We start from the raw sequence: 12,889 nt of genomic DNA on the forward strand, positions 1-12,889 counted from the left end.
TAACCTATCTTGGCTGAAACAAAGATTTGTGTCAGAAACAGGGTGCTGTCATACAAAAAACCTAAAATGAGAGGCAGGTTAGGAACGGGGTGGTAGGCATCCTCTGAGTGTTATCAGAGACTAGTAGGCTGTGATGCCAGTCAAGCAGAGACAATTCGGAAAACTGTGACCTGTAACCATTTAAGAGACAGATAACGAGTTCATCAGACTGTGGTTCTAAAAGCTAGAAAAGGGGCTAGAAAACAGAATTGTTGAAGAGTATTTGAATTTGAATTTCACCTGAATATGTACATTTTATAAGGTAGAAAACAAAAAAGAAAAGATGTGCTTTAAAAGAGAATAAGGGGGCTGGGCACGGTGGCTCGTGCCTGTAATCCCAGCACTTTGGGAGGCCGAGGCGGGTGGATCACGAGGTCAAGAGATTAAGACCATCCTGGTCAACACGGTGAAACCTCGTCTCTACTAAAAATACAAAAAATTAGCTGGGCATGGTGACTACAGGTGGCACCTGTAATCCTAGCTACTCAGGAGGCTGAGGTAGGAGAATTGCCTGAACCCAGGAGGTGGAGGTAGTGGTGAGCCGAGATCGCGCCATTGCACTCCAGCCTGAGTAACAAGAGCGAAACTCCGTCTCAAAAAAAAAAAAAAAAAAAGATAAGGGAATCAGTCTGGGTGCAGTGGCTCACACCAGTAATCCAAGAACGTTGGGAGGCCAACATGGGTGAATCACTTGAGGTTAGGAGTTCAAGTCCAGACTTGTCAACATAGTGAGACCCCGTCTCTACTAAAAATACACAAATTAGCTGAGTGTGGTGGTGCTCGCCTGTAATCCCAGCTACTCGGGAGGCTGAGGCAGGAGAATCACTTGAACCTGGGAGGTAAAAGTTGTAGTAAGCTGAGATTGGGCCACTGCACTCCAGCCTGGGAGACAGAGCTAGACTCCATCTCAAAAAAAAAAAAAAAAAAAAGAGAGAGAGAGAAAGAGAATAGAATAAGGGAATCAGTCTTTATGCAGGCAGGAAAAAAGAAATAGAGATAACCTAGAAACTGAAGAACTTGAGGCAACTTCTCATCCTCACCAGTAAGAGATAACCCCGAGAACTTGGTTATCTGGGTGATGGGATTATTAGTTCGGTCTGATACCCAAACTGAGTGGCCTATCACACCCACTTTTTGAGGATTAAGGTGGCATACAGCAAATCCCTTCTGTTGGACAAAATTGCCATAGGAGATGAGACTAAAGGTGTGGCTCTCCCACAGAAAGTAATTACAGCTTTAAGGCTTCAGCAATCAAGTTGCAAAAGAGCCATGTCTCAAGACAGACCATGGATGTGGCACATGGAGAGGATTCAGAGAAGAAGGTAACTAGGTTTTTGAGAATCATCTACTGACCCAAGAAAGTATAAGCCTATATTTAAAAAGTTTGCAACTGTTCAAATCTAATGGTCGTTGAGTCCCAGCTACATAGACACAGCACTGAGAGCATTCTTTCCTTTTCTTTTCACTGTCCTCCTTGGTCACACATTGACAAGAGGCTTTCTGTGGGGGCTGTCAGGTCCTTTGCAGCTTCCTGCTTTTGCTTTGCCTCCTTCATATACTGGAAGAGTAGCACTGCAGAAAACAGTTGAAAATCCCTGATTTCATCCCAGCCTCATGCTATACATGGGACCCTGAGGTCCAGACAAACCGCTTACTGGCACTGGATATGAGACTGGGACTCAGAGCATCTGACTCACATTCTGGCCAACTGTGGGCCTCATCAAGGCTCTGATCAAGTCTTCCCCCTACTTGGGGCTCACTGCCCACCCTCTGAGTCTCTCTACCATCTCATGCTGCCTCCTTCCCGCTCTCCCTGCCTCTAACAAACTGTGGGGCCTCATTGGATTTGGTCAGTGTTGATCTTGGAATGAGTATCTTTTGGAAGTTGATAACGTACCTGCACTTTTCCATGTTTTGAGATGTGTTAAAATAAAAGCTATAGGAGGCCCTTGTTTTGGACGAAGCTCTGCCCTAAGCTGCAACAAACCAGACTAAAAATCAGCACGGAGTCACCCATGATAACGTTCCACCTCACCAAACCTAAACTAAGTTGTTTTCTGATCCTCTTAGCAATTGGGAGAGAGGTAAAAGCCAATTTCCCAAAAAGACCAGTTCCAATCCTTAATAGGCATGATAATGAAGTTCCTTTGCTTTAATCCTTACACCAAAAAAAAAAAAAAAAAAAAAAATGAAATGTCGCCCAATTCTAGAATCACCGATAAAACCAACTGAGATATTTAAGCTGAATTTGTTATCGTTTTGTCTTTTGACAGGTGAAACTTACGGGATTACTTTGATGTCTTCTTTGCCATGTAGGATGTAGTCAATGACCTTGTAAAAGTTAATTTCCTGGCAAAAGAAAGAAAAATTATACCTTTTTTTAAAGATAGTGTCTTGCTTGCTTTGTTGCCCAGGCTGGAGTGCAATGGCATGATCTTGGCTCACTGCAATCTTTGCTCCACTGGGATCTTTGCTTCACCTCCCAGGTTCAAGCAATTATTCTGCCTCAGCCTCCTGAGTAGCTGGGATTATAGGCGCGCACCACCACACCCAGCTAATTTATGTATTTTTAGTAGAGACAGGGTTTCACCATATTGGCCAGGCTGGTCTTGAACTCCTGACCTCGTGATCCTACCGACTTGGCCTCCCAAAGTGCTGGAATCACAGGCATGAGCCACTGTGCCCGGCCAAAAAATTGTACCTTTAAGAGTCAAATAGAAGTTCAACAAGAGTAACTTCCTGAAACAGACTTCGTTCTTTTACCATCATATGCCCTGTGGTTTTTGTTGTTGTTTTAGTACATTGATGTTTTTATTGATATAATAGTTGTCCATACTTTGCCTCATGATTTGCAGAAAGCGTCAAGCCTACCCATAACTCCCTCCAAGGATGTGCCTGGGCTGCCTTCTGATGCTCTTTGTCCTCTGCTGACTCTTAGGATTCAGCATGCTCCACCTTGGAGCCAGCTCACAGTGACCAGGCAGGGTTTGGAATCTGAGGCTGGGAAGAGGGATAGGAAATTCTCCAAGAGGAACTGGAGGTTGAGTGTGTGCAAGTTGATCACACAAATTGGGACATTTTTGTCATACCCAAATAAAAGAGAGTGGAGAAGCCAGGGGCAAAAAAGTCCTCAGGACACATAGCTTTGTTCCCAGAATGTAACTCTCTGCATGCCTGGCACTTACACTACCTGCTGTAACTGAAAACTAGTTTTATCTGATAGTTGCTGATACAACTTGCTGTAGCTCTAAGATTAATTTTACCCACTGTCATCAGTCATCAGCCAAAATTTGCCAGCTCCCTAGACCCTTACTAGTGTTGATGAACTTTCTCAAAGAGTAATATTTCTCTTTTTTCTTTAGACACAGGATCTTGTTCTATCACCCAGGCTGCAGTGCAGTGGTGCAATCATGGCTCATTGCAGCCTCGAATTCCTGAGCTCATGTGATCCTCCTGCCGTGGCTTCCCAAAGCACTGGGATGACAGGCATCAGTCACCATGCCCAGCCTCATTTCTCTTTTTTATAAAACCTTTTACCTTCTCTTTGTTCCTTGGACATACGAAGACTACTTAATCTGTGTGTACGGCCCAAATTTGCAAGTCTTCTTTTGCCCCAAAACATTAAATTTAGAGATTCATCACTGCATTTTAATTTTGACTTTGATAAGTGCAGGAAGAAAGAGATAAAGAAGCTGCCAGAATCTAGAGAGCTGGGGAAGTGGTCAGGAGGTTCCCATCCCATTTAAAATCAGAGCCAATCAGCCATCCTCCACGCAGGTGCATCTCTATGGTACGGCCCGCTTTCTTCTTCATGCCTACCACTCAGCTGTTCTCTTTGCTGAGTCATCACTTCAGATCTACCTTCTCAATCATGCTTCATACCTCCAAACTAACTTTATACCTCTTCCATCCCTCCCACCTCCTTGCACCATTAAAATTCCCATTCTCTTAAAGTAGATCTCTTCAATTACATTGCTCTCTAGCATGCAATTGGATGTCGGCGTGTGGCTCCATTCCCCTAGCTCTCCAGGGAAGATTCTATTACCTTTTCCTTAGGGCCTCTGTTTGCCCAAGTATCATGAGCAACTGTTTCACAAATGAGAAAGCTGAGACGCAGAGAGAGGAAAGGACTCGCTTGTAGCAAGACAGTGAACCCAAATCAGAACCTGGGTCCTTAATTCCCAGCTCAGTGCTCCTCCTCTGTGTCACTTCCGGTTAACAGCTTAGTGTTTTACTGTCTGCATCACTGTCTCCTTGAACAGGGTTGCTCAGAGCGTAATCCCTGGAGCAGCGCCAGTCTGCAAACTCTTTACTATTCCAGGAGAAGAGAAGACCAGAACTGTGTGTGTGTGTGTATATATATATATATATTTAAGTTGGAGTCTTGCTCTGTCCCCAGGCTGGAGAACAAGGGCAGTGGCATAATGCAAGATTTATATTTTGTCTGTCTTTATATGATTTTGTTTTTCTAGGAATATATTTTACACTTGATCTTAGCCAAAAGGCCGAGAAGCGATCCAGGAATATATTTTATCATATTTTTAGAAGTAGCAATCAAAACATATTGGAGGAGTGACTCACTCTCTTGAGTACACCCGCACTCCCCTTTCTTGAGTGTGTTTCTCACTGAAAAAAAAAAAAAAAAAAGAAAAGAGAATTTTATTTAAAAAGAAAAAACAAACTGTTCCTTGTCTACAGGTATTTTGAGAAGTACCTCCTTAGAGATTTCAGTGCAGATACCTGAGCTCCACCCCAAGCCTCCTGACTCAGACCTCCACAGAGAAGAATTCCTGAACTAGTTAAGGATGTCTGGAGGCCCGTTTGGTTGACAGGCAATCAGCAAAGGTGACCTTCCAACTCATAAGGGAGAGGTTCTGCTGCTCAAAGCCTCCTAGCATTGTGGCAGCTGCACTGGCTGAACACTTCCAGGAGGCAAGCTCTGCCTAAACAAAAGGCAGAAACTAAAGCTGCTCCAATCGCATAGGCTACCCCCAGGGGTAGTGAGCTCCCTAAAATAGGAAGCATTCAAGGGGAAACTAGATGAACCCTGAAGCATGATAAATGAAATGGAGCTGAAACTAGACTTCAAGTGAGTCTCGGTTCTACTCTGTGTGTTCTGTGGGCCTCAGTTTCTCCGGCTGTGAAATGAGATCAGTGGTATGCATTTGCTGCTGCTGTTGAGTAGCAGCTCTCTTTCCCCAAGAAAAGCATGGAAGCTAATCATATAAAACTGTCCTAATGGAATCAGGGTCGGGTATAGAAAGGCCCTGCTGCTTTGCCCTCTCTCACTCCCTTTCCTGTCCTCTTCCTTTTCCATTAACCCCTGGTCAAGGCAGCTACTGTGGAACTCTAAGGTTCTAAGGACAATGGGGGAGAAAGAAAATTGTATTAGGTAATCCATGAAGTCCCTCCCAGCTACGATTCTAAGATTATGATTAATTAGCAATATCGCTCAAAGATCAAAATAGACATATTCTTTGACTTATAAGTGGTAATGGATCCTAGAGATATACTCCCAAATGTGGGTAAAAGCATTCTTTGCCCCATCTGGGGGTCTTAGCTAGACTGCTTTAAAAAGTCTAGAGAAGGACCACTGCACTCCAGCCTGGGCAACAGAGAGTCCATCTCAAAAAAAGAAATGGATATTTTTTTTTTTGGAATCTCACAGGAGAATCAATTTTCTTTCCCAAAAGTAACAAAAAGATCAGTGTACTTTGGGCAACTAGGCTTTTTTTTTTTTTTCCACACACTGTAGCTCAGTCAAGTTGTCTTTAAGGCCATATTCATGTACAAATTCACCAGCCTCTGGAAAGTCACGCCTGTAATCCCAGCACTTTGGGAGGCCGAAGTGGTTGGATCACGAGGTAAGGAGATTGAGACCAGCCTGGCCAATATGGTGAAACCCCGTCTCTACTAAAAATACAGAAATTAGCTGGGTGTGGTGGCATGTGCCTCTTGTCCCAGCTACTCGAGAGGCTGAGGCAGGAGAATCGCTTGAACCCGGGAGGTGGAGACTGCAGTGAGCTGAGATAGTGTCACTGTACTAAAGCCTGGAGACAGAACAAGACTCTGTGTCAAAAAAAAAAAAAAGTCTGGAGACGATGTAAGGTCTCTTATTAGGAGTTAGTGGTACAGTGGATACCATGTTTCCAGAGTGAGATCACTGCGCCTGTGCTGCTAGGGAAACATGACAAAATATACAGTTAAGTGGAAAAAGCAAGGCACAAAATAGAATCATAGCATTAGTAGAGGGTGGTGGGGTGGTGGAGTATGTATACTTCTCCATGAGTATCTGGATATTCATAAACCTTCCTGGAAAGAGAGTTTGCTAACAGCAGTTGCTTTGCGGAGGCTGACCAGGAGGAAGTGGGGGCTTGATTTCGTATGGAGTGAGATTTTCACTGTGCTCATGTATTAGTTTTTCAATATACAAACGAATTTTCTTTTTTCATATTTTTTATTTTGCTTTATTTTATTTATTTATTTACATTTTTTTGAGACAGTGTCTCATTCTGTCACCCAGGCTGGAGTGCAGTGGCACAATCTCGGCTCACTGGAGCCTCAGTTTCCCAGGCTCAACCCTCCTATCTCAGCTTCCTGAGTAGCTGGTACCATAGGCATGTGTCACCACACTAGGCTACTTTTTAAAAAAAATTTTTTTAGGTGGAGTTTCACTCCTGTTGCCCAGGCTGGAGTGCAATGGCGTGATCTCGGCTCACTGCAATCTCCCCTTCCCGAGTTCAAGCGATTCTCCTGCCTCAGCCTCCCTAGTCGCTGGGATTATAGATGCCCACCACCACACCTGGCTATTTATTTGTATTTTTAGCAGAGATGAGGTTTAACTGTGTTGGCCAAGCTGGTCTTGAACTCCTAACCCCAGGTAATCCACCCGTCTCAGCCTCCCAAAATGCTAGGATTACAGGCATGAGCCACTGTACCCTGACTTTATTTTTTTTATTTTTTATTTTTTTTTCTGGCTTTAATCTTGTTCTTTTTTTCTCTCTGTTTCATTACTAACTTGCACACACCTCCATTGTAGCAAACACGTTTTGTTTTTTTTTTGTTTTTTTTTTTTGCATCTCTTCCTACCCAACTCTTCATAGGAGAAACCTGGGAGTTATTCTGGATACCTCCCTCTTCTGCATCCTCAGCATCCAATTATTTACAAGTTCTGTTGATTTCATCTCCAGAATATACTTAAAATCCCTCTACTGCTTTCTACCCATTCCCTTATAACTCTAGTCCAAGCCACCATCAACTCTCACTTTGACTTCTACAACAACTGAATTAATCTCCTATTACTGACCTTCTCAAAGTATTCTCTACCTAGGAGCTAAAGTCTTTTATTTATTTATTTATTTATTTTTGAGGGAAAAAGAGAAAAAGAAGGGGAAAAAAGAAAAAGAGGGAAAAAGGAATATTACTTCATTCCTAAAATGGGTTTCAATAATGGCCGATCAATATTTTGAGTGTTTAAAGTGGTTAATGCATATTTTATGTGTTTAAAATGGAGACCTCTATTGTGTTTATTTGTTCTGGCTCTGAGTTCAAGTCCTGGATATCGTTATCAATTTGTTGTCTCGTTGAATCTAAATCTCATTATGTGTCTTATGTATCTGGGTGTTAAGATCTCTTATTGTTGCATTAATCCTTTTACCCTTGCATCCTTGTAGCCCTGACTTTATTTATTTATTTATTTAGAGACAAGGTTTAGCTTTGTTGTCCAGGCTGGTCTTGAACTCGTGGCCTTAAGTGATCCTTCAGCCTCAGCCTCCCAAAGTTCTGGGATTACAAATTTTCTTAATTCTGGCAGAACAAATTTTCTTAAAAATATTTTTAAATAGCCAAGTTGTACCTTGCAAACAGTTCTAGAAAGCAAAGGTGGTGGCATTATCCCCTAGGAGTTAAGTTTCTGCCTGGGAGGGGTAGGAGGCAGAGTTCCAGGACCTTCTTGACATCTTTGTCTTGTCTTAGGGCCACCTGTCCTTGGGCCTGTGCTGCTCACTGTACTCCTGGCAGGCTCCTGGGCCTGGCTGCTGTCCTACCCAGGGATTCCCACCAGACTCTTTAGAAAGGTTAGGAATGGATATTTTTAGGCCGGGTGCGGTTGCTTATGCCTGTAATCCCAGCACTTTGGGAGGCCGAGGCAGGCAGATCACTTGAAGTCAGGGGTCTGAGATGAGCCCGGCCAACATGGTGAAACCCTGTCTCCACTTAAAATACAAAATCAGCCAGGCATAGTGATGGGCACCTATAATCCCAGCTACTCGGGAAGCTGAGGCAGGAGAATTGCTTGAACCCAGGAGGTGGAGGTTGCAGTGAGCTGAGATCACACCACTGCACTCCAGTCTGGGCAACAGAGGTCCTTTTCAAAAAAAGAAATGGACATTTTTTTTTTTTTGGAATCCCACAGGAGAATCCATTTTCTTTCCCAAAAGTAACAAAAAGATCAGTGTACTTTGGGTAACTAGGCTTTTTGGTTTTTTTCACACACACTAGCTCAGTCAAGTTGTCTTTAAGGCCATATTCATTACAAATTCACCAGCCTCCAGAAAGTCAAAACGGAGCCATCAAGAGTACCTTTGTTACCTTCTACCTGAGCAGCTGCCACAGGGACTTTGAAAGAGCCACAAATACCCATGGAAATATACCACTTTTTAAAAGACTGCTATTTTTTTTATGAAGCCTAATTACCCTGTATAACTTTTAAATACTTAAAACATACAGACACCATTTTATTTTTAAAAGGAGATGAAGTAAGATGTAGCTGACATTGTGAGGCTTTAGACCTAACATTTGGGAATATCAGTTGGTTGGAATTCAGATAAAAGCTGTATTTCTAAGTGAATATGGCAGACAGAGCGTGAGAGGGACGTTAGAAGGCATAGGGAATGTTAAAGGGCTAAATTTTAGGCCAGGTGTGGTGGCTTCCGCTTGCAATCCCAGCACTTTGGGAGACCAAGGCAGGAGGATCACTTGAGGCCAGGAGTTCAAGACCAGCTTGGGCAACATAGCAAGACCTCATCTCTATATAAAAAATATAAATAAAAACAAATAAAATAAAATGCTGCAATTGGATGAGACCAGAGGTCAGAAACTAAAATCCCTAGAGAGGTCTGATAAAAACAAAAATGAGAGCAGGGCGCAGGTGTACGTAAGAGAGAGTGGTGGGGGCTGGGAGTGCTGGCTCATGCCTGTAATCCCAGCACTTTGGGAGGCCAAGGTGGGTGGATCACCTGAGGTCAGGAGCAGCCTGGCCAACATGGTGAAACCCCCATCTCTACTAAAAATACAAAAATTAGCCAGGTGTGGTGGCAGGTGCCTATAATCCCAGCTACTTGGGAGGCTGTGGCAGGAGAATCGCTTGAACCCAGGAAACAGAGGTTGCAGTGAGCCGAGATTGTGCCGTTGCACTCTAGCCAGGGTGACAAGAGCAAAATTCTGTCTCAAAAAGAGAGTGGTGAGGACTGTGGCAAGCTAGAGAGTGCAGGCCACATCCCAAGGAGACAGCTGTAACTGAGCTCTAATCAAATTTGCCCTACTGGATTGTGGGCCCAGTTTTGATTAGTCATCCATTTTTTCAAAAGAAACTGATAATTCAGATATTTATGGGAAAGACTTTGATTTTTAAGGGTTAGCCACCAATTTCCCAGCACTTTGGGTGGCCAAGGCAGGAGGATCACTTGAGCACAGGTGGTCAAGACCAGCCTAGGCAACATACCAAGGCCCTATCTAAGAGAGAAAGAGAGGGGAGAGAGAGAGAGAGAGAGAGAGAGGGAGGGAGGGAGGGAGGGAGGGAGGGAGGGAGAGAGAGAGAGAGAGAGAGAAGAAAAAAAGAAAGAAAAAATACAAGAGAAAAAGAAAGAAAACAAAAATGTTAAAACCTATGTAGCCAAGCAAGTGTGTCTATCAGCTAGAATGGGCTTTCTGGCTACTAATTTGTACATTATAGACTATATAGAAAGGTTTTCTAAGCTCATGTTGTCTGTAACTCTAAACTCCTGCAAGGTGAAGACTTGAGTAGGTTGCTTGACCTTTCTGGGTCTCTTTCCTCAGCTGTGGAATGAGCATGTTGGTCCCTGTTTGGTCTACCCCACAGGTTACTGTGAAATCCCAGTAAGATATTAAACATTTTGCTTCTTGTTAGTATAGAAGGAAGGAAAGAAGGAAGGAAGGAAGGAAGGAAGGAAGGAAGGAAGGAAGGAAGGAAGGAAGGAAGGAAGGAAGGAAGGAACTTTGCAAATAATAGGACAGGGCAATTATGAGGAATTATTGTTGTTTTTAACTTTTTTTCTCTCTTGTTTTATTTTCTTTTTAGCACCTGTCTGCTGTTGATCATGAGGGATTATTTTAACTTCAAGGGAGACAACCTAACTGAAAGACAAATACCTATATGATTAAAAAAAATGCCCTTCGACAGAGTTTACTGTGTCTTGCATTTGAATATAGTAAACATCAGATCATATTGAAAAGGCCAAAGAGAACTTACTCTTCCATCCGGAGTCCTGGGACCAGAATAAGGTGGAACTTCACCCATGAGAACTGGCCACACATCAAAAAATTCCTAGGGATGAAAAAAAAACAATAATTACATGTTTTGAAAAGGAGATTAAGAAGTCCCACCTGTATGAGTCAGCTAACACTGAAATTTAGAAAGGGAGAAGAGCTCATGAAAACCAAACTTGGAAAGGCAGTAAGATTCACTACGGTTAGAAAATAGTCACATTTGCCCTTCAAAATATTGCTGAACTGGGCTTGTCTAGTCATTAGCCAAAAACATAGGAGCTGAATTGGGGCACCCTCAGTGTTATTGGACATGAGAGGGAAAGTAGGGTCTCAATGGCTAAGAAATTTACCTTAAGACCATGCTAAGCACGTGCTCAAAGATTTAGCTAAAGCGATGTTCCAAGCAGTATCACTTATAGTAGTGAAAAATTGTAAACAATCTAAGTGCCCAACAAAAAAAGGTTTTATCAAATCAATTATGGTGCATCTATTAACAATGATGTCACAGATGTGTATGCTGATTGAAAAGATACACTGACAAGTGAAACATGTGGGAGGCTACAAAGAATATATCATGTGACCCTAACGTTCAATACATAGAAAATGTTGTGAATACATTTACAACAAAGTTGTTGGTTTTTTTTTTTTTTTTTGAAACAGGGTCTTGCTTGTTGCCCAGGTGGAGTGCAGCGGCTCTAGCTCAGCTCACTGCAACCTTCATCTCCTGGGTTCAAGTGATACTCCTGGCTCAGCCTCCTGAGTAGCTGGGATTACAGGCATGTGCCACCATATTCAGCTAATTTTTAGTAGAGATGTGGTTTCACCATGTTGGCCAGGCTGGTCTTGAACTCCAGACCTCAGGTGATCTGCCTACCTTGGCATCCCAGAGTGCTGGGATTAATGGCATGAGCCATCACATGTTGCCCACAACTAAGTATTAACAAGTGGTTTTCTCTGAGTGATTGGAGTCAGACTGTAATTTATTTAGGAATTTTTTATAATAAACTTTATTGTTTTTATAATCAGGGAAAAATATTTTCGCAAATAAGAAAGAAAAAAGATCATGCCAAATATGGACAATAGACCTATATCTGGGATCCAATAAGAAAAGCTGACACCCATAAGAGAAGTGGCTGCTAAAAGCAAAATACGCAGGTGCCTTAGCCTGAGGCTGTCTCTGTTCTTCCAATTCCCATGTAAGAATGAGTTCCTACAAAACAAACTGCAACCTCAGTAGGCAAACAAACCAAAACCCAATTTAGGAGTACATAATTGTAACAAATAATTGAGTTTCAACCAATCACAGGCAGCCCAACTGATCCAACCATGCCCAAATAAGGCAAATGCCCTATTGTAGCTAATCATGTTATTTCTAGATTTTACTTCCATGTTCAGCTATAAAAGCTCACTGACCATGTCATGCAGCAGAGCTCTTTGAACTTCTTCTGGTTTTGAGGGTTGCCCAATTGATGAACTGTTCTTTGCTCAAATAAACTCTGTTGAATTTGTTTTGTCTAAAACTGGCCAAGGCTGGTTGTGGTGGCTCGTGCCTGTAATCCCAGTACTTTGGGAGGCCAAGGCGGGTGGATCACTTGAGCCCAAGTGTTTGACACCAGCTTGAGCAACATGGCAAAACCCCGTCTCTACCAAAAATACAAAAATTAGCCAGGCGTGGTGGTGTGTGCCTGTAATCCCAGCTACTCAGGAGGCTGAGGCAAGAGAACTGCTTGAACCCAAGAGGGGAAGGTTGCAATGAGTTGAGTTCGCACCACTGAACTCCAGCCTGGGTGACAGAGTGAGACCCTGTCTCAAATAAACAAATAAATAACATAAATAAATAAAAGTAGCCAAGTCACAGGCAGAGGGAAGAGGAAAAAGAGGCAGTAAAGGAGCTGCACAATCATGAAGCCTCAGGAAGGGCCAACTGCGAACCACACGGGCTCCTCCCCACTACTTCTTCATGGGTTTCCTTCGCTCCTAGAGCGGCAAAGCTCGTGTGGAGTTAAGACTGGGCCCGGCAGAGGAGCGTCCATCCTCCAGCACCCTCTCTGTTCATTCATCTGTTACTATACAGGGACAAACTGTGATCTATTAGCACTGGGTTTCCGTGGGTAGGATGCCAAGCCCTCCTCGTTCCTCTCATTTGAACATGTTTGTCACGGCGGTTTGCTTATTCTAATATCCAGAGGAGCAGAAGGGAAGCCACACGAAATGCAGAGTCCGCATCTTTGCCCTTCTCCCCAGTTGAGCTCTTTTTCTAGACTACCAACAACAGGAAGAAATTTAATTCTAGACGAAAATTTAGAAAAAAAATTTAAGGGGTGAAAATATAATGAGGCCCTAC

At 43.0% G+C, this 12,889-nt stretch overlaps 1 protein-coding gene across 2 annotated transcripts in view; it reads right to left on the reverse strand.

Moving 5' to 3' along the window:
- PDE6A (phosphodiesterase 6A) overlaps positions 1-12,889 on the reverse strand; it is an 88,818-nt gene that overhangs the window by 54,095 nt on the left and 21,834 nt on the right. For both annotated transcript variants that reach the window (XM_035288368.3, XM_035288373.3), the window contains exons 5-6: positions 10,529-10,603; positions 2,324-2,388 (exon numbers count right to left, since the gene is read on the reverse strand). In XM_035288368.3, the coding sequence (XP_035144259.1) occupies positions 2,324-2,388; positions 10,529-10,603 (140 nt within the window). The remainder of the gene's footprint in view (positions 1-2,323; positions 2,389-10,528; positions 10,604-12,889) is intronic.

Source organism: Callithrix jacchus, chromosome 2 (genome assembly GCF_049354715.1).
Source record: "Callithrix jacchus isolate 240 chromosome 2, calJac240_pri, whole genome shotgun sequence".
Classification (NCBI taxonomy): Eukaryota; Metazoa; Chordata; class Mammalia; order Primates; family Cebidae; genus Callithrix; species Callithrix jacchus.